Source organism: Schistocerca nitens, chromosome 3 (genome assembly GCF_023898315.1).
Source record: "Schistocerca nitens isolate TAMUIC-IGC-003100 chromosome 3, iqSchNite1.1, whole genome shotgun sequence".
NCBI classification, from domain to species: Eukaryota; Metazoa; Arthropoda; class Insecta; order Orthoptera; family Acrididae; genus Schistocerca; species Schistocerca nitens.
In genome coordinates this window covers 693,969,573-693,992,831 of record NC_064616.1, presented here as the reverse complement: position 1 = coordinate 693,992,831, position 23,259 = coordinate 693,969,573, and the positions used below count along the sequence as shown (strand labels likewise).

General features: G+C 35.9%; 1 protein-coding gene across 6 annotated transcripts in view; it reads left to right on the top strand.

The window, feature by feature from the left end:
- Nucleotides 1–23,259, top strand: part of LOC126248661 (rho GTPase-activating protein 190) — a 325,162-nt gene that overhangs the window by 191,827 nt on the left and 110,076 nt on the right. For 3 of the 6 annotated variants that reach the window (XM_049949876.1, XM_049949875.1, XM_049949874.1), the window contains 4 exons: nucleotides 918–1,043; nucleotides 18,951–18,995; nucleotides 19,096–19,208; nucleotides 23,049–23,219. In XM_049949876.1, the coding sequence (XP_049805833.1) occupies nucleotides 918–1,043; nucleotides 18,951–18,995; nucleotides 19,096–19,208; nucleotides 23,049–23,219 (455 nt within the window). The remainder of the gene's footprint in view (nucleotides 1–917; nucleotides 1,044–18,950; nucleotides 18,996–19,095; nucleotides 19,209–23,048; nucleotides 23,220–23,259) is intronic. The other 3 variants (XM_049949878.1, XM_049949877.1, XM_049949879.1) reach the window with 3 other exon arrangements.

Genomic DNA, 23,259 nt, shown 5'->3' with positions numbered 1-23,259 from the left:
CAGTCATCTGTTTTATGCAGCGATGAGTTGAGTGTGGAAAAGGTTTTTAATTTTATCTTATATGAGAATACCTGGTTGAACCTCTGTAGTCAGTAATTAATCCGCTTCTATATTTTCCTTTTAATTCAAGTTTTAACAAAAACTCTCCTTTTCATTTGCGCCAGTTTTTTAGATATCTGCGTAGCACTGTGTGTGTTTATAATTTGACAAACTTTAACATTTTTACTGCCAAGAAACTATCTTCAAGAGTTCATTTGATTTTGCAAAATTGTAGATGTAAATTACTTATGGACTATCTCTCAGTTGAAAATGGTCTATTTCCTTTGAAGACTACCTAAAACTTCTTCACATGTTAAAGGGTCTAAGCATGTGAACAGCCAGTTACTGTTTACAATATTGTAGCCAAAAGTAACTTTATAATTAAATTTCAGCTTATAGTCAAGAAGACAATTTTTGCAACTATTTTCAGTTTGGGGTTCATTGAATCATTAAATGAAAACTGTATGGTTGTCAACAGAGTAGGCACTTATTGAAGTCATTTATCACAACACCGATTTCGAGTTCTGTAGTGGTTATGTTGTTCATGTGTGGCTGCTTTACAAATTGTTTGTAAAAGTCATGTGCTGTAATGAAAGCTGCTGTAAAAACTATTAAACCATAGCTAATCTTTGTTTAAAAGTACTAATTCTCACATTTCTAATCAGTGTTGGTGTGGAGAAAAAATGAAATTTTAAAACAAGAACTACATGTAATGATGTTGCAATTAGAGCTTGCTTTTGCTTGAAAATAGGTATTGTGGGGATTGTTGCTTATATCTGTTAAAGGGCTTTCTTCAACTAATGGTTGTTTTTTAAAACATATGCTGATTTGCATTTACATATTATGGTATTGTTTTAAAGTGGCAATGAATTGTGCAGATTTTCAGGTGTACCCCCAACCCACCACTCCTCCAGAGCCAGCACCTCCAGACCACATCCCTCATCGCCTGCTGAAGCCACCTATTCTGGCTGCGGGTTCTCATACCAGCTTGGAAGATACAACATGTAACTTTGTGCATCTTTATTGCATGTGTCAGATGCTTGAACTCTATAATGCTGGCTTTAAGCTGTAAACAGAATTATCAATCTAATGAAATAGTCCATCCTTCTACCTTGTTAACAATTTTATGCTTACTTGGTGAACATTTGCATGGAATATTTTTTGTTGGAGACATAGTCTATTAAATGCAGGCAGAAGCAGTTACCTCTTCTTGCATTTACATTATTTACATGTGGACTGCTAAGGTCTATTATAAATCTGCTGTATAATGCATGGCAGGTGCCTCAAAACTGTGTGTAGTGGTCTAACCATGTCATAAGAAGCCCTTCATTCACAAATGAAATATAAGCTTAGGAACAACTGGCAGATACACACAAGGAGTTCAAAGTGTTATTTCTTCATATTATGTGAGTAATTGTAGAGCTTTTTAAGTGAAATTAATATTTGCTGCAATTGATGCAAATCCTGTAACATAAAATTGAATGCATGGTGTAAATTTAACATTCTCTTCATGAACTGTAATGACCTTTTGGCATTTGTGTAGGTATTTAGGATTAGTAATGCAAAATGTATTTCCTTTAAGTAGTGCTCATTAATTGGACACATCACATTTGTTTTCAGATACTAAATAAGTCACCTTTTTAATTTCTGAAAAGTGATTCGCTTCTTCATTGTGTAATAAATCCAGTTAAATTTCACATTTCATTTGCATTAACTGCCTAGATTGTGTTGAATAGCTTCATCTCATTACTTATCCAGGTTATGAATAGCAGTTCTCTATTTTCCTGAAGAATTACAAATTTAAGTAAACTATTATATCAGATAAAAATGGGATTGGTGAAGTGTATGTAGAGCATAAGAGGATGCCCATTTTGGAACTTCTATAGTGACAAGTTTGATTTCTTAAGTGTTTGCACAAGCTGATTAATAATTTGCCAGTGTCGGAGACACCAATAACTTTGTTATTTCTTGGCACTTGTGAGATAATGGGTATTGTTTGCATTTTGGAAAATAAGAAATTTGTACTAATGTTGCAGTGGGAAAAAATAGATTATAAGAGTCAAAGTTTAGAGTGTCTTGCAGTAATTTTCATGTCAAATGTTTTAGAATTTTTATCATCTTTGTAGAATAAAAACTCCATGTCTACATGCCATAATAATCCTTTTTGCCTATTTACAGCTGTACATTCATTAAACATGTTTAACTGAATATACAACTAAAACAACTGTGCACTGCCACTGAGACTCATTTCACTATGTACTACATACATGCAGTTCACTAATCGGACCAGTTCCCTTACTGCTGACACTAAAAAGTACCAAACTGGAAAAAAGTGTTTTTATGTTCAGGAAGAGTATGTAGAAGAAAATCCAAGTGCTCTTGCCTATCTGTTATTTGTTTTACTGTAAAGACTAAAAAACCAACTTCAAGTCAACTTTCTACTGTGCTCACCATTATTTTACATGCACACACAAATATTTCTATCCGTGGTTCTCCAAAATGTCAGAATATGGAACATAATACGAGGGCTATCCACAAAGTACATTACGTTTTGGAATTAAAAATAAATAAAGTATTGGAAATTTTTATTATATACAGATGAAAGCCACACTTAAATACTACTTTTCTACATAGTTGCCATTTAAATTAAGGCACTTATCGTAGCGATGGACGAGCTTGGAAATTCCTTCGTCGTAAAATTCGGCCGCCTGCGCCTTCAACCACGTGGCGACTGTCTTTTGGGACAGAAAAGGTGTGATTTTTGTGGATTTCCTGGAAAGAGGCACTACAATAAACTCTCAAAGGTATTGCCAAACTCTGCACAACCTCAGAAGAGCAATACAAAACAAGCGCAGGGGAAAGTTGGGCTCAAAGATCTTGCTGATTCACGACAACGCCCGGGCCCACACGGCAAATGCCACTCGTGGAGTTCTCGAATCTTTTAAGTGGGAGTTGTTTTCTCATCCGCCGTACAGTCCCGACCTGGCACCGAGTGACTTCCACTTATTCCCAGCAATGAAGAAGTGGTTGTCTATGCAGCGTTTTGATGATGACGCACAGCTTCAAGAAGAGGTAACCACGTGGTTGAAGGCGCAGGCGGCCGAATTTTACGACGAAGGAATTTACAAGCTCGTCCATCGCTGCGGTAAGTGCCTTAATTTAAATGGCAACTATGTAGAAAAGTAGTATTTAAGTGTGGCTTTCATCTGTATATAATTAAAAAAATTTTCAATACTTTATTTATTTTTAATTCCAAAACGTAATGTACTTTGTGGATAGCCCTCGTACCTGATCATACAGTAACAACGGTACTAGTTTTATTTTGTTCCGTTCCCTGCCCCTAGGAGCATAAGCATAGAAACTTCCATTATATAGAACATTTGAGACTACCATGTTTTGGTTTGTCACATTTTCTTCTTTATTTATCCTCCTTGTGTATTACTTTGACAATCCAGATATTCCTTTCATTATAAGTGATTTCTGTGAATAAGCTCATTGTGTTTCTTTTTACACTCACCTGATAGCTTGAGAAATGATGAACATTTACCAAAACAAGCTGCTAAAGGAGTAGTTCAGTAGCATCTCCCTCGGACTGTTTACTATCTTGTTTTCACATTCATTTGTTTGTTTCATTTCAGCTTGCCCAAGCTCCTTTTTTTCTCTTACCAATCAGCTGTCCTGTTTCTTCTCCTAAAACAAAACTTGTTCGCTTTTGCTTGTCACTGCCTTGATCTTGGTTTGTTCATGTCCATCACTGAATTCCAAAGGCTTTTAATAGTTTATTGACTGATATGTGTTGTATATATTCTTTCACTGTAGATTTGTATTTGCTCTGCAAAGTTACATTTCCTCTCTTTGCTAATTCTCTGCTTGTCATAGTAATCCTTTTTGACTATTTACAGCTGTATATTCATTAAACATGTTAACTGTTTTATTGAATATAGTTACTAAAATAACTCTGCATTGCCACACACTCCTACTAAGACTCATTCCACTACATACTACATAGCTCACTAATCAGTATTAACAATTGGGAAACTACCTTTTACACACAGGGATCAAATAAGAGGATATCTTAAATTCTTTGTGGTAAGTTGTAATGTACTAGAGAATTGGCATGGTGCTCGACTGAATTGAACAAAACATTTGTGTTGTATAGTAGATATAATCATATTCAATACGGCACATAGACCACTGGATCATTGATAAAATGTTGGGACATATCCTCTCAGATATTTCTTAGAACAATCCACCAATTTACTTTACAGGTAAATGTTAGTATGCTATCTTGTGTATACAAATTTGGTTGTCATTTCATAATTTCTCCTCTTCTGCTGTTGGTAAATGCAGGTAGAAGCAGTGGGAGCTTTGTTTTATGTATTTTTATTTTATTTGATTTCTTACTTTCTCTGCATATTCTCTCATCACCATTCATCATAGGCTAAGAGGAGAAAAGTTTTTCATCTATCTTAACTGAATGTGTAAGTAATTAAAAGTTTCAGCACTTACTCTAGTATGCCACGTATAGTACTTTTCTAATGATAAATGACTGAAGAGATTCCCTAGATTTAGATCATGAAGAGCTTCTGTTCTCTTGCAAGTGAGTTTCACTTGTGAACTAAACAATATCAATAAAAGAATCAATATAAAATTGCATCAATATAAAATTGCACCCATTTGCAGATCTCAAGTGTTGAGGTGGTAAAGTATTTAAATGTTGGTTTATAATAAAGATCATAGTACTGTACTATTGTCTGATCATTTTACAAAGTCTCATGTAAGTGATTTAGTTTATATACCCTGCACAGACTTTAAAAATAAAGAATGCACAACAATGAAGAAAATAAAATGTATGAAGTGTAGTATTTGTGTTTATACATTTCAAGCTACCGTGACTTTGGAAACATTTGAATTAATCTGGGACAGGAGCATAATAATCACAACAAGAAATTAACTATGCCCCTGAACAGACTATTAGCTGTACCCACTAGTTGTAGTCACCTGTGTGGTCACCAGTTTGATCCCTGACAGAACATTTAGAATACAGTCAATCAACATGCTCTGTTATCAAAGTTGTCACCAACACCAGATGTTCAGTGTGTATACAGATGCAGGAAAAATGATGAATGGACCATACAGTATTAATTAGAATTTTTTAAATCAGTCCTTAAATATTGATACATTGTTTGAGATTCTTAACAAGGCATCATGGAAGAAGAGGTCAAAAGGCATCCAGAAACCTTGCTAATATGACAACTGATCTTTTTAAGAAATGCAAATGTTTTTCGGATGCCCATGGAAATGAAATGGGACTCTTTGGAAGAAAAAGACACTATTTTTCACTTTAGGCTGTTTGATGAATTTGAAGAATCAGTTAACACCTGAGACTTCAACGATGCACAGGTGCTTGCATGCAATTTCTTGTCATCTTTGAAGCACTGTGTTGCTAATTAGGTTTTCATGTGTGGAAATAAGTGAAAATCACTCGGGGGAAAAGTCAGCTCTATATGTTGAGTGGCCAAAATGTTCCCAACAGAAACCATCCAAGACACGTAGAGTTCGAATGGCTATGTAGAGCCATGCGTTGTCATGAATAAAAAAAACTTTGGTATGCAAGTTTCCTCTACTCTTGTTTTGTATTGCTCTTGTTAATTTCTTTTGGTGGGTGGCCATAATGTTTCATCTGAAACCATCCAAGAACCTTGGAGTTCGAATAGCTGTGTAGAGCCGTGCATTGTCCTGGGTAGCCAAACTGCTCCAATCTGAAACTACCCAAGATCCTTGAAGTTGGGATGGCTATGTAGGGTTGTGTGTTATGAATTAAAAAAAAAAAAACCTTGGAATGCAACTTTATGTTTGTCTTGTATTGCTCTTGTCAATTTCTTTAATGTTTCACAATGTTTTCGTGAATCTTTTGATCGATTTTTGAACCAGTTCAGTGTTGACAATACTCAATCGACCACTTCATACACCCTCATGAACATTAGTGCAGTCATTGTTGAACATGATGCATCATTCTCTCACTGTGGCTTCACTCATTACACCACACAAAGGTTTTGATTCATTTCGGTTGGTCTCAGCATTTTGCCAAACAAAAATCTAATCACTCATAGCACTTCACAACTCGATGGATTTTCTGTTGCTGCACACATTTTAAACATTCACATGGGACAAAGCAAAGGCAGTATGCACTGCAAATGACCACAACCCCATGCATAATGATTCAGTAGATGTTCCAACTCCACGTTTGGGATGGTGGCACCATCTTTTGCCATACAGTCGCGAAACATTTGTTACTTTCTGAATAGCCCTTGTACGTTGCGCGTAAGACATGTGAAGACAAGCCAAGACAAATTAGAGCCTGTAGGGTTGCATATGATCATTTTTATCTCATTCAGTTTCCGTGTAGAATTGGCTAATAATGATGTGAAATGCTCTTTCTCATGTATGGTACAGTGCTTTGTGAAATAATGTATAAGGAAGATAACAGGATTGTTCATGTCAGACCGAGAATTTTTCTGTTGCTCTGTACAAACATGCGAACATTCAATGAAGTTTGTGGATTTTGTAAATTATTTACCTGAGTCAATACATGGCTGCCATCATTGTGAGAATTTCATTACTTCATTGGTGTATAGCAATGTTGGCTACTGTTGTAGACAGTGCAGGACAAGTAATTCACATATCTTGAAACAAGTGCTAGTTCTTTGAATGACATGTGGGATGCGAGGATGGACAGCAAAGGGTTCCATTGTATTGTTCCAGTGTTGTTATGGTCCTCTGTGCCAAATGGCACAGGACATTATTGTGAAAAAGAATTACTTTCCCTGACAACATTATGCCTTCTTCCAGATGGTGTTACATAAAGTAAGATTTATTAACATGGAATAATATTTGACATCAATTGTAATTCTCTATTTTAAAAAATCCACATTATGACATCTTTCATGTTCCTGAAGACAGCCCGACATCTTCCTTACATACGATTAACTTTTAGCGGTTGGCTGGGAATGTATACCGTATATCATTCTATGCTGGTTTGTTAAGTCTTGGGCGTAAGATAATGCATCCATACTTTGTCATATGTGACAATCAATTGCAGTTAGGAACCGATTTTGACTTTAAATTGGTTCAGAAACTGTTCATAAATTGTCTTGTGCACCTACTTACAAACAAATATGATATTGCAAGATGTCCACCTCACACACTGTTTCAAAAGAATAGACACTTGTGGGTGATAGTCTGTATACTAGTTGCACTGAGGTTCACCTCTGCTGCAGTATCGTGCACTGTTACTTGATGAATTATTCAACACATTCACTGCAGTCTGAGTAGTTGTTCGAACATCCACATGCATTTCATTTGTAACCATCTTGTGGCCTACAACAATCTGTCTATACAATTTGCACACTTGTTCATCTGACAGCATTTATTTCTCATACAGTAATGTCAATCTTTTCCAAATTTCAGCTGTTGTCATATTTTCCTTGACAAGACTATTAATCTCAGTGTGCTATACTGTGGCAACAAATTTGATATTTACACAGTGTTATTCTGCACCCCACTGTGCATCAGTCAGCATCAAGGCAAATTTGTAATTCACATGAAGGACCAAGGCACATTCTTAGGCATTTTTACTGTTTTCAATGTATTTTTGGTTAGTTCTACATCAACAAGTTGTGGCCGAACTCAAATTATGGTATGCTACAGGAATATGATTAGTATACATCAGATTAAAACTATGACCATTCCTGTAGGCAAAATGAGCTTACATTATTGTCTTACAATGATATGGGATAACATATACAAAGAAGTATTGAGTGTCTTGGAATAATATTTTAAGTGACAGGTTAACTGAAAAATGGATTGTTTTGTTTTAAAATAATTTAAATCTGATTGTGGGATGAGAAAATGGTTACAGACAAACAGAACTAATAAGAAAGTATTCATAATTTGTTCTTTTAAGCATACTGCAGATTGTCTTGGTTGATGCTTTTAGAACTGTAAATCTATGTTGGAATGAGCTTTCATTTACAGTAACGAAGGAGTGCAGGGCATAATCAATGTATTGCAAAGAATCTGAAAAATCCGGAATGAATATTCACTCTACAGTGGAGTGTGCACTGATTTTAAACTTTCTGGCAGGTTAAAACTGTTTGCAGGACCTGGACTCGAGCCAGGGACCTTTTCCTTTCGTGGGCAAGTGCTGTTAGATTAGATTAGATTTACTTTCATTTCAATTGATCCGTAGTGAGGAGGTCCTCCAGGATGTGGAACATGTCAGAAAAACAACAATACATGACAAATATTTACAACTAAAACAAATAAGCTAATGTACCATTCCACAGGTCCCAAGTGGAATGATCGTAATTTTTTAATGAACACTAAGAGTCATTTTACAAATACTAATGCACTGAATTTAAAATAAAAAAGTTTTTTATTTATTTATAAGGTAACAAACATGTAATACAACTACTGTAATACTTATTTACAATGAAGACATTACTGCACTGAAATGGTGCAGAAGTTATGTTGTACTTATATACAAATCAGTTGGTTTTACTAAGAAATTCTGTACAGACTGAACTATCCAAGCCCAATTCACAAACTGGCCTCACAGCTGTACTTATGCCAGAACATCATCAACGACTTTCCGTACTTCACAGAAGTTATCCTACATACCTTGTGATGCTAGCACTCCTGGTAGAAAGGAGATTGCATAGCATTACACCTTCAAAGGCGGACTTACCCATATTTCCTAACAAATTCTGTGATGAAGAAAACTTACAGGACAAATTAATAGGTATGCCCAACAGAACATAAGGAAGTTAGAGTTCCCATTCTCCTACCTTCCCACTATTGATGTGGAAAAGAGCTGGCCTCACTGAAATGAGTAGAGCGTTCTCAAAGACAAGAAACTTACTGGAAAAGCATGATGCAAAAATAAAATACACTGATGTAGTGAGTGCGAAGTCGCTCTGTGCAATTACAGTGCTCTAAAATTTACTGTACAAAGCAGGAAACTGTTTGATATGATCTCCTCAGATATGGTCACTGTACATAAGATATTCTGTATTCTTCATTATTAAACTTTTGTGTAAAATAATCATGTTGCTTTTTTCTGAAAAATCCTGCGTAAATACACCTGACAAATGTTTCCTCTTTTTCAGACAATCAAAATCAAGGTATTATACACTATTTCAAATTAAAAACATGAAAATTGTCATTAGTAAATGTGCCAAGAGTTATAATAGCTGAAAATATAGTAAAACAGCCAGATTTAAGTTTCCACTTTGCAGCTCAGGACCCAAAGTGTTAAATATTATCTGTTACATACAAAACAGGTGATCTCACACGTAAAGACTAGCAGCAATATTTAACAGACTGTTAGGTATTGTTTTAATATTATGATTCTATGCAAGTGACAAGTGTAGTTTACAGTGGCTGTACACTAAACAAATGCTCAGTTACCTGCAGACCGAGCGAGGTGGCGCAGTGGTTAGACACTGAACTCGCATTCGGGAGGACGACGGTTCAATCCCGCGTCCGGCCATCCTGATTTAGGTTTTCCGTGATTTCCTAAATCGCTCCAGGCAAATGCCAGGATGGTTCCTTTGAAAGGGCACGGCCGACTTCCTTCCCTAATCCGATGAGACCGATGACCTCGCTGTCTGGTCTCCTTCCCCAAAACAACCCCCCCCCCAACAAGTTACCTGTAATGCACATACAAGGAAGTTGCATTCCATGAACTATATTTAATTACATACTGTATACTTTTTGTTTTAAAAATTTGAATTACTTGTGGGAGATATGTGCCAGATTTACACGTAATCATATTGAAAATGAGCTATTTGTTGAAGTAGTTGACTCAGAAGTAACTACAATTTAAGGGTATTATAAATCATTAATTATAAATAATGGGCTATGAAGTTCTTATGTAGGCCATGAAGTTTGTTGAAACCAACAAAATATTTTGCATTATTGTAACAGTAAAACAAGAAATTTGAGATCCATTTTATTTGAGATCCAGACTAATAGACTAAGTTGGTGAATGTTGTAAACAATGTATCTATGCACCCTTCAACAAATAAGAGTTGGTATTTAAAAACAGAATCTTTTCTATGTGCTTTGTACTTAAAATTACTATATGTTCAGTTTTGCACAATGTGCAAGAAAAAGACTGCTTACAAGTTTACACATCACAGCACATTCTAAACTGTAATGTGTCATAACTTCCGCAATGGAAATCTGCTGCTTCATGTAGCAGAATGGATAAATGCTGAGTGCCTTCATAACTGCTCCCAAAGAATTTATCTGTGGGTATTAGATCACAAGATGGGGCTCTGAGGCAGCTTATTACAGTGCCACACAATGTTAACATATTTTAAACCACAGAACGTAAAATAGCACTAGGAAAACCATGTAATTGTTATTATTGAATATTTTTTGCTTAACTAACTATAAACCAAATGAATGGCAAAAACTCAAGTTATTTTTGCTGGCAAATACTACCCTGTTAAATGTTTTATAGAGTCCAGTGTGACATACAGTACTTGCATGGTAGTTACAACTCAGATACAGTATTATTTTGATAATTATTAATTGCTGATCCTCACAAGAATTCCTTTCCTACAAGCAGATATGTGATAGTAACAGGTTTTCATATTAGGTACCAGTTCTATCTACTGTTTTATATCAGTTGAGCAACCATCATCCTTGGAAAGCAGCATTTAGTTTGGAGCACATACAGTGTTTAATAAAAGTTCATTGACATTACTGTATAGAGCCAAGGATTGAAAGAATGACTTGTGTTCTGGAATTTTGCAGTTGCAGACCTGACAAAATGACACCCTATGTCAATGTTTTTTTTTAAAAAAATCATCACAGATGATAAGTGATATTATGGCTATAATCAGAAACCATGCAAAAACTGTTCCAGTGGAAGCATGCTTCATTCCTACAAAGACAGAAAGCTATGTATGGACCAACATGACAATGAAGTTGATTTGTTTCTTGAACAAGAGCCAGTTATGATTTTATTCCTCAAGACACCACAGCTAACCAACTTTACTACCTTCTGGTTCTAAACTGATTTCATGTGGTACCACGTAAGAAATTTGCCCTACATTGGCCTGATCATTTGTGATCGAAGGATTGACTCCACCGTGATAACGTCCCCACTCATGTAGCATTGACTGTCAAGCAGTTTTTGTCCTAAAAACAAAATGGCATTGGTTTCATGCACACACAACTCACCTTGTACGGCTCGTAAATGATACTTCCGTATAAATAACAGTTGATTAACTGATTCAAAACCGTGTGTAATTGAGACAATTTTGGGGAGACTCTGTAATTGCGTTTCTGTGCCTGCAAGAAAAGGATTATTATTACTTTTGGGTTCTTCCCCTCCATCTCCTCATCTCATACATTAATGATTATGTGGTTTTATGAGTATTGAATAGCTAACATTGTAGGAACCATATTTCATATTTTTGAAAATTGCACATGATCTGTTCAACTGTTCATTCCATAAATCCACCACAGTCTCTTTCACAGATTGATTGTCTGCCAAAAAAGTTATATTAGAGAATTCTGTCAAGTGAAATGACATATTGACAGTGTTAACAATTCAATTTAACTATTCAGTCACTTTATTATAATAACACAAAAGACAAGTACCATTATTTTGTTTATTTCTTACTTTTCATTGTACTTCTGAAAATTTGTGATACACTTTGTCATTATTATTGGAAGAAATTTATGACCCTAAAATAATTTTTTCATGCCTTGTCTCTGTACAGTAATTTCAATGAACTTACATTTTTGTTTAATGTTCCGTGAGATTGAAGAAAATTTAATTGTCTAGCTCATTGTACGTCCTGTTGCAGTGGTCCATTGACATTAAAGGAAATATGGGATTTAAAAGTAATTAAAAATTTACGTACGTACAAATATAAGCATTTGAGTGATCATGGGTTATCAATTGAAATCACTAAGTTTGTATTCAAGTCTACATTTCTCAGTACCTTATTACAGACACCTTATATTTAAATTGTTTTGCGCACAGTTCAGAGTGTTACTAGTTTTGGGCCAAGTTCATCATCAGATGCATTGTGGTGTAATCTTCTCATTCAAACACACGTATAATGTCAAGAATATGTAAAACATTTACAATCTAGACTGAGCATTACAAATACAGTTATAATGAGTGTTGTATTAAGGCTGAAATGATGAAAAGTTTTATATAACCTGCAAATAATTGCTAAATTATGTGTATAAAGCAGTAAACAAGCTTCAATCCAGTAATTTTCTGTTGTAATGCATCATCATGGCAGGCATAGTCATCAAGATATGTGGCTACCCAAAAAAAGTGCAGCACCTCTTTTAATATTATTAGACCCCCCTCCACACACACACACACACACACACACACACACACACACACACACACAACCTACAGCTACATTGTGCCAGCACTCGGTGAGTGGTCTCCTTTATTCCTCAATTATTTACATTCTACTGGAACCACATTTATCTTATATTTGTCTCTGTTAACTGTTACAACATGCCCCATGCTTTCTACTGTGTTTCACACAGTTGAATCTCTAATGTCATCTGCTGCCTCCTCCTCCTCCGCCTCCTCCTCAGCCTTAGTGCCTGGGGTAAAGATTTATTTAGTTTTCAATACCAGTCTACTAATATTTTCTACAATGCTAAGGAAAAAACAGAGCAGACGCATATGCTCTTTTTCAGTTGCACTCTGTGAACTAAACCAAGAAGAGAGACCTCATAGAGTGGTGAAGTGTGGGAAGGGAAAGGGAAGGGAAGGGAAGGGAAGGGAAAGGAAAGGAAAGGATTGTCTTTCATTGAAGACTTGATTATCATCTAATTTCTGGGGCATTCGTCTTTGCAGTACTCCACCAATAGACTCACTTGGAGTATAAGTTATTTGAATTAACTTTTTCTTCAATTTGCTATCTTTTTTTGGTATTTATTTAATTTTCTCCTGCTTTTTACAAACCTGTGACAGAACATTTAGTGTATTTCTGGGGTATTTAAAAACTTGTGCCAGTCATACATGTACAAGCATTTATTGTACAGGACACAAGACAGCTATAATGCTGATAAACAAATGAAACCAATAAAATGTAAATATTTTGTTTTAATTGGTGTAATGCCAGAGTCTGAACTGGATGCCAGCCTAACTTGTATTAATGACTGATCTCTTGTTTGATGTGTAGTCAACTTGTACTACAGTCCTATGGTAACTCCAAGTTGTTGGAATACAGGTTACAACATTGGCACTGAATCAAGATTTAAGATGATTTCATCCAGTCGGGAGTATGAAGGCTGCTATAGAGCAGACACATAGTTTATTAGAAAACACACTGTATCTGATCTGACATGTACAGCTTTTGTTATAAAGCTTTCAGCTTGTATTTCTGTACATATTTGCCACAGATGTCAGTGACATGTTGCCAACATTCTTGTAGTGTTCTGATGCCATGATACATACAATGTAGAAGCCATCATCATAGATGTATTCATCTTCTGTATGTAGTGCTTGTCATTTAATTCATATGTCAGATTGTCAACAGTTAAAAGTCACAGGCCTGCAAATAAGTAAATAGGCGTGTTAATGCAGTCTGCAAATTTTACTTTTTTTGGGCTACTCTGTAATGATCCACTGTCACTGTTTCGATTTGTTCTGATGGTCCTTGGTAAGTGCTTAGCCATATTCTTTTATAGCTTTATGCAAAATAAACTAATAGTAGACTCCAGTAATTGCAGTTGTTGGAAATCTGTGTTTCAGTTAGCAGTTTTATGATATGTGTTATGAAGAATATTGTGTGCTTTTTATTTTTGGGTGTTCATTTTCATCTTACCAAATCCATAAGCAAATTATGATCTATCTGGAATGTTCTTAGTAGACCATTTGTGAACAGCTTTTTATGATGTCCAACATCTTACATGGTTAATATTTTTACAGTTGTAATGAATGCTCAAGGGTGTTGACTTAAGTTCTCAGTGGTATCAAATTTTGTTAACATGTCACCTTTATTTTGTTGTGTTGTATTGGTCATCCAACACATCCTCCCCATTCCTTTTGGATGGGTGTCTTTTTCGATTCTAAACAGTGATTTTCATATAATTTCATTGATTATTGTCATCAAGCTGTTTTGAAGAAATGAACCATCATTTATTTGTTTTGGTGACAAGTGGTCACAGTACATTCAGTTGTGTTGTCTAAATCTACATCTATGCTCCACAAGCCACCTTATGATTTGTGCCAAAGGACACTTTATGTAACTCTGTCACTTTCCCCTTTCCTGTTGCAGTCCTGAATGTGCATGGGGAGAACAATTATTGGTAAACCTCTGTGTGAGCTCGAATATTTCTGATCTTGCCTTCATTCTCTCTTTGTGAAATGTACATGGGAGGAAGCAATAGATTGATTGACTTTACTAAGAAAGTATGCTCACGAAATTTTAAAAGTAAACTCAGTCAAGATGTACAACATCTCTCTTGTAGCGTCTGCCTCTGGAGCCGGTTGATTATTTCCGTGATGCTTTCACACTTATTGAAAGAACTTATGAAGAAATGCTCTGATGTTTTTGATTTCTATTTCCTCTATCAGTCCTTTCTGGTACAGCTCATAGAAGCAATATCAGTTGAACAATGGTTTTGAAGGCTACCTCCTTCGTGAGTGGTCCACACTTCCTGACAATTCTCCCAATTAATCTCAGTATGGCATCTTTATTTTCTACAATTAGCTTTATGTGGCCACTTACCATTAAATTGCTCCATAAACATATTCTCAGTTATTTAGTGGATGTGACTGCTTCCAGTGGCTGTTTGGCAATTATGTAATCGAACAATAATGAGTCTTTCCATCTGTCTATGTTACATTTGTTTCTGTTTAGGGTTGACTGCCTCTACTTCCAACAAATGTTATTCCCCTGCAGGTATTCGTGCATTTTGCAACAATTTCATAACATTGTATCTTCCCTATATATGACAATGTTTATTGTGCACAGTAATGGTTTTATAACACTTCCATGGTGTACATCTGAGGTAACTTTTATGTCTGAACATTTCTCACTATTCATGATGTATAATTTAGTTTTTAACTGTACGATTAAGAAATAAATTATTCAGCAACTTCATGTGCTACAATATGTCATTTCTATGTTTTATCAAAGCAGTGGAACACAACCGACAAAAAAAATTTTATCGACCATCTTCCAGAAGTCAATGAACACAGCATCTACCCTGGGTACTGGTACATGCTGCCTTCTGGATCTTATGAAAAAACAGACCCATCTGGGTTTCAAATTATCCATGTTGATTCCTACAAAGGAGATTTTTGGTCTCTAAAAATAAAATGTTCAAATACACTAGTATAAAATGTGCTCCAAAATTTTACAGTGGAATGATGTCAGTGTTATAAGCCAACAGTTATGTGTGTCCGTTTGACAACCCTTCTTGAAAATGGGAATGACCAGTGAATTTTTCCAATTACATGGAATGATTTGTACCTCCAGTCACGCACACTAGATGGTTACTGGAAGGGGCCCAGTTTCTTTCATACATTCTATTTAGAATTGTATAGTTATCCTATTGTGCCTATTCACTTTTCCTCTGTTAAGTGACTTTCTGCCCTGAGGTATCTGTCATTTTGGCACTTGTGCGACAGTTTAAAGAAAGAATCTCAGTATGATCTTTTTTGGTAAAACAATTTTGGAAAAAACAACTTAATATTTTGACATTCTCTCTGTAATCCTCTATTTTGATGTCATTGTAGTCACTGAGTGTGTGGACAAATAACTTCAATCCATTTACTGATTTGACATAAGACTACAGTTTCTTAGGTTTTTTGACAGATCACTAGATAAGAGTTTTACTGCAAAATCCATTGTATGCTTCGTGTGTGGCTTTCCTTAGACTAATTTTGGCTTTTGGCTTTTTTAGCTTTTGTTTGTCAACGAGACCTTGGCTATGTTTAAAACTGCAGTGAAGCTTGCTTTGCTTTCAGAGCAGCTTTCTTACACTGAACAGGATAGACACACAGATTTGTGGGGAGTGGAGTGAACTGGTGGTATACTGAAAGCCAAAAGAAACTTTTAACACTTTATTGACACTCAGTAGCCCAACACACAAAAACAACATTAGCTGAGCAGTCACACAGTGCTCTACCAAGGTAATTGATACTTTTAAAAAGATTCTAAAATCCAATTAAATGTCATTATGTAATATTTGACATCCTTAACTGCTGAAATTCGAATTAGGCACAAGACCCTTTAAAAATTTCCCAACAGATACAAATAGGAAGGCTTTCTATGTCAGTGTAAAGGCATTAATATTTACTAATAATATCGGTTACAACCTCTTGTGCACAAAATTTCCAAGTTTTTAAATTTACAGAATTTTTTAGCTTTTAAAACAAAAAAATTAAACATACAGATGATAATTTGAGGAAAATTAGTCAAATAGAATAATTTCATAAAGAAACAGTAGTTACAGTCTGACAGGTTTTCACTGTGAACCAGTTTACAACAAACAATTTCTTATAGTTAGCCACCACTTTAATCGGTAAGTTCCCAAAATTCCTCATGCCACCTCTTTGTGGCCCCAACAGCAACATGGTACCTCTAGCAATATGCTGCAAGATACAAGTCAGCTCGCAGTATGACAGAATGTCATCAGATTGAAAGTTGTGCAAATAACTGCAATACTTTCTTGAAAAACCTCTTTCTGAGAGTCTTTAGTCAATGGCTTTCCTCACTATCCCATCATGCTTCTCACATAAACAAATTCATAACAGATTTCTACCATGCTTTTCGAACTTGACCACTTCCTTTGATTGGACTTAAGCCTGGAACAGAACCTGGAACCCTCCATCCAAAGTAGTTGACAGCCACATCCCAACATCTTCTATAATGGGGTCACTCAATTGATGTTCCTTTCTTGATGCACCACCTGCCGTCATCTGCACAGGTTCAAAACTCACTGTCATCTCATCTGCCTCGCCTGCATGCCCACTCCACACCCCTTGTTCATTATGCGAGCAGCTGCACTCACCATTAGTGACTAAAGGCCATTCTCTAAATAAACAGACTGACCTCTCTCCATGTTGAAGTCTTAATCCAGCAATTATATTCCACACTCCACAGTGAGTGTCTTTGGAAGAATGTTGTTGGAGATGCCTCAGATAAGATTTAAAAAAAATTGGCCATATAACATGGTTATATGACAAACCATAGCATGTCTTTACCATCCCTCTCAACTTGGCTCAGCACTTGTCTAATTATGTATTGTGTAGTATTCATGAACTTTGACCGGTTATACTGAACATTTTCAGTCTCAGAGATGAATATTTGATGTTGACTGCTCAGGTAATCTGATACGCATTTCTTGCCACACCCATAGTCAGTAAGGCTAAAACACCATGTGATCGCTAATACCTTGCTCTACACTAACTGCATCAAAGAAATCAAGCATCTTTGTAACCAGGAAATCTAAGGTGTTACTCTCAAGTGCCTGTGCCCTGATTAACTGCTCAAGGTAATTTTTTGGCAAGGTTTTCAGAACAATTTCACATGATACCCTGCCCCTACCACCTGCTGTAATCACTTAAGTCTACCAGTCTGCAGCTGGTAAGCTGAAATCGCCCCTGCTGCTGTAATGTGCCCAGGAAATTTGCACACAACCTTCTCTAGTTTTTTCTGGAAATGTCCTACCACTACTACTCCTGAAGCAGTGGGCCTGTCAAAGCATCTGATTACTGTCATTGCTCCATCTTCAACACATGACTTCACACTAATCATTTCACATTCAGAATCTGTGCTAACCTCAGTGGATGTTATAGCATTATTTACAGCTACAAAAATACCTCTACCACTGGCTTCCAGCCTATCTTTGCAATACATATTCCAGTAGCAATTTAGAATTGATTGCTATTAACATGTGGTTTCAGCCAGCTTTATGTCCCTAGTACTAACATTGTTACCCCTTATAAGTGAGACTAATTTGTGACTTTCCCATACACACTCCCTTGGTTTACCAGTACTATATTCACATTCTCTTTCTCCAGTTTGTCATGACAAGTACACCTTTCTGTAATTCTTGGGGCTGCTGTTCTTTCATCTCTAAATCAACATTTATCTGGGTAGTGGAGGGATTTATCTTTTCTAAAAAAAAATCCTCCTTTGCACACCACACTTTCTCTGCTTCTTTAGTATAGCTACTTCCTGTGTATAGTGCACCCTGGACCTATTGAAAGTGGTGCTACAATTATCCACCCAGCAGTGAGTAATTTATTAAATATTACTAGAGGTCCACACCAGATCTCTTTGAAGGAATTTAATTGACTGGTACTTATTCCGCCATTCACTATCATTGACCGTAAGACACGAAGTTGATCATCATGTACTAAGTGAGTAAGCCTGTAGATTCATTTTTTATTCATGTAGCACAGGGTATAGGAGTAGTTATTTATCTGCAGTGAAGTGTAAGATGTAGGTCATGCCTCTTAAGTAAATATGGTGCACTAGAGAGAAATTTATCCAATAGGGATTAGTAATCATGTAATTATAGCTGTGTTTCAGGTCACATGTATACAGTTAATGGTTTTCAGTAACTGAATTGTTTGCTATGAATATTAAATTTATGTTTCAACTGTTGCGGTAATTTATTGCTTTGAGTCTATGCTGAGTTTCCAAATTGTCTCTCTTTGTTTTGTTTTTAGGCTTAACCTGCTATTAATTTTAAGAACACTCAGTGGTATCCTTTCATTCATCAGAGGTCTTCTTTGGTCCCACTTTATTTGATAGAGATCACTTTTGTTTATGTTACTTGTCATGGTTATTATGTTGCCTACAGCTAGTTTATCAAATGTTTTTTCTTCATAGCTGACATAAGTGATTCACGGGACTCTCTGGTGACACGTGATTCAGGTAGTTGAGATTACTTGATAGCTACATTTTCTGTGTATTTATTCAAATTGTATGCAGTGCCAGAAGTGACTAATGTATCTCATACTTGCCTGTGATACAGATAGAGAAGACGGTGTGTGGATGTCAAGTTACCAACAACACGCCTTCACCACTGGCAGGCGGCATATGCCAGTGACCAAGACAAGGCCTAAAGGAAGCAGTCAAACACTAAAGGTAAGAGAAATAGTTTGTGCATTGGAACTAAAGTGTTTTCATCCAAGTAGTTTCAGTTCTGTTTAGCTTGCATATATGTTGGAACATTCTTGTATTGATAGAGTATTGTTCACATTATAATTAAGTTCTCGGGTCCTTTTTTCCATTTACATGGACTGTATTCATAATTTTCAGTAAAATACGGCATATTTTAAGACTGTACTCAGCTTCCAGCTTACTCAGTTCCTGCGTGCATCTGGTTTTAAATCACATGTTAGTTGTCAGCTTCCTTCCTGCATCTCACTCTCAATCTAGATGCTTTGACAACCCTTTTGTTCCTATGCTGTGATATTTCTTTCGCAGACCCTGTAATTTTTCTCCTAATCAAAGATTTCACTAACTTGTGTACCTATGATCTGCCGATGGTGAGAGGTTGTTTGGCTAGTAATTCAAATGTTCCATGGAACATAATAGTTATCTATCCCTATAATATGGAATGAGTCAGTGCACAAGTATAACTCTCTTTCTTAGTTATAACTATGGTGACATACTGACCTTTTACATGCAGGTCTTTACATTAATCTTAAACCCCCCCCCTCTCTCTCTCTCTCTCTCTCTCTCTCTCTCTCTCTCTCTCTCTCTCTCTCACTCACACACACACACACACACACACACACACACACACACATACACACCCATGGCAGGGAATGTCAAGAAGATATCATTTTAGTTTGTATTTGAAGTTACTTTTATTACGTATTAGATTCTTCACATTACTGGTTAAATAGTACAAAATTTTTATGCTTGAATATCACACTTCTTTTTGAGCAACACTTGGCTTGGGTCATGGATAGTGTAAATAATTTCTCCTTCTAAATTTTACTTGTAATTGTTACTGTTGTTTCTGAGCAGCAGTTATTAACAATAAACTCCACAAAGGAGTGAATGTCCTCTGTGGCTGTTGTCAGTATGTCCATTTGTGTAAAGAACTGTGTACAAGAGTTTCCAGAGAGGATACTGCATATTATCTTTATTATCATCGTCTGTGCAACAAATAATTTCTATGTCAATGATGAGTAACTCCACAATATAATGCCATAAGACATCCAAAACCTGCTATTATCCACAGTGCAACATTTGTGGAGCTTAGAAGTTTAAGGTGATGCACATGTGATTTAAAGTTCAGTGTTTTTTTTCATTGTAAATACCCAATAATTTAGAATATTCTGTTTGGTTACTGAACTTCCCTCGTAAATTATTTCAAACAGTGTAGTCAGCGTTGTGCAGAGAATTTCATGTTTTGTGTTTTATCTAATTTGTGTGGTGGTCAGTTTGCAAAGAAGCTGTTAATAATTTTAAAAAAAGTTTATTTACCCTTTCAGGTGTTGATATTTCAGTAGGCTTGTGTAATACTTTCATCTTCATAAAAGAGAACCACTTCAGCTACTCGGATGTATAATGGCAAATCATGTAGTTCACAAAGCTCCAACATAGTTGATTCATTCTTCTTCACAATAAAACATAAAGTTGGGATAAAGTAGAACTCAACTGTGTAAATTCACTTGACATGAGTTCCGCTGGTGAAATGCTCACCTGAATTGTATTCATAATCTTTTTGTTCTTATCTGTTGCAGTTGATACTTTCTTTTACTTAAGGTCTCTTAATTCAGCTACCCTTTCTGAATGGTTGCAAGCTCTCATGATTTTTGTGACATATCTTGAGAAGATTGCCTTTTTTATATGTTGTACAGATTTCTCTCTTCAGTTGTAAGTGACTCATAGTCTCCATCGGCTCTTGTCTTTTATTGCACATTGAGTGTGTTAGCAAATAGGTATGAACATATTTCATGGAGTGTGTTGATTCTGAAACCTTGCATGACACTTTCTTTGAATTTGGACAATAGTTCACTAGGTATATTACTAGAAGGTTTGACTCTTAAAATCATAACTTCAGTTTGTAAACTACATCAGTACATGATACACTGCATTGCCTCATACCATAGAAGAGATGCGAGAGGTGTACCAGAAATTATTTGATGTAAAGTTTTCCATGCCCTCACAATATTTTCCTCTGTGTCAAAGATTTTCTTGGTGTTCATTGATAACATTTCACTAATATAATTCATATTATCTTACAAATAGAGTTTAATTCACTAACTTTTTTTTTGAAAAAAATTATCTCTAACTTTCTTGCCATTTTTTCTTTATTAATTTATACATCTAAGCACTTTCACAAGTTCACATTTACTTGCTTCTCATCAAACATTTGATAGAAATGTCTATTTCTAGAGGCATGTTACTGATGTGGCTAGATCATATATCTATTAGGTATGCTGCCATTCGGTACACCAAGTTAACTTTTTTCTCCATTATCTTTCTTAGTTTAATTATAAATGTAAAGCACAGAGTTTAGCTTCATGATTTGATAATGATAGTTCCAGGTATCAGTGTAATGTGTAGTTATATACAGGATAGATTTCCACTCACTTGGTTATGTCCAGTGGAGACTTGGCTCAAATTGTACAAGCTCTGATCAAAAAGTAACAGGATTTTTTTAATTTTGCGGCCTTTATACATCAGATTTTAATTTTTTTTCTTCTTCTTGGTACACATGTTCCTTCTGACGTCTGTTTTCATTTTTAGCTGTTTTGAATATGTGAAAATGTTATACTTCTTTTTTGAGTGTTCGGTGAATTTATACTTTTGAAAAAGATGCCTCAAAAAATTTGCATTAAATTTTGTTTGAAAAAATGGAATAAAGTGCAACAATGAATTCGAAATGCTGACTATGGCTTTTGACGAATCTACTATGAGTAATACAAGAATTTGTGAGTGTTATAAATGTTTCCAAGAGGGTCGTGAAGATGTTGGAATGCAACAACTACCCTGGATGATCTAGCACATCAGTTACTGATGACATTGTGGAAGAACTAAAAAATATTGTTCTGGAAAATCGCCGAATCACCATCAGAGTGGTTGCTGATGATGTTGGCATATCCCTTGGCTCATGCCAAGCAATTTCTTCAGACTTTTGGGCATGACATTTTTTAATGTCAACCTAAAACGACATCAGGAATTGCTGAATGATGTTGACAAAGACCCAGAACTTCTAAAGGAGGTTATAACAGGTGATCAAACGGGTATACAGATATGATGTCGATATCAAGGCCCAGTTGTCCCAATGGAAACTGCCTGAAGAACCAAGACCGAAAAAAAAATTGACAAGTTTGATCACATTTGACAACTCTTCTCATTGTTTCCTCCTTTGATTGCAGTGGGATAGTGCATCATGAGCTGCTCCCTTATCGTCATCCAGTCAATAAGGAATATTAATGGAATTCATGCACTGTTTGCATAAAGCAAACTGCAGAAAACGAGCAGAATTGTGGCAGAACCACTTATGGAAATTGCATCACGATAATGCTCCAACTTACACTTCAATGCTTGTTCATGATTTTCTCATTTTGCCACCATTGATAAGGTAAAAACATAATCGCTGACAGAGCTGAACATTATAACTAAAAGTGAGTTCTGTAAGTGCTTCCAAGATTGGAAAAAGCACTGGCACAAGTGTATTGTGCCTGAGGGGGGGATTACTTCAAAGGGGACAAAGTAGATTTTGATGAGTAAATAAAAATTCTTTAAGAAAAACAAGAATTCCCATTACTTTTCGATCACACTTTGTATATCACTGCCTGAAAAAGGCAAGTATCCAGGTTCTAGTGTGCTCCATCTCTCTCTCTCTCTCTCTCTCTCTCTCTCTCTCTCTCTCTGTGAGTGTGTGTGTGTGTGTGTGTGTGTGTGTGTGTGTGTGTCATAAGGAGATAACTTTAAACTTACCTTTTTTTAAATTCCTTTCAGCAACCAGGCAAACTGAATTTAAAGGATTTCTCGCTTGTAACAGATGCAATAGCTAGAATGAATGTTGCTGGCCGTGAAAGTACAGTGAACAAACTTGCCAAACAGGCAGGTTTCGGACATGCGCCTTTGGCAACACCAGAAAATGTTGATTTGGGTTCTGAATATGCTCAAGTAAGTATTTCCATGCATAGAATTAGTGTGAATTATAAAT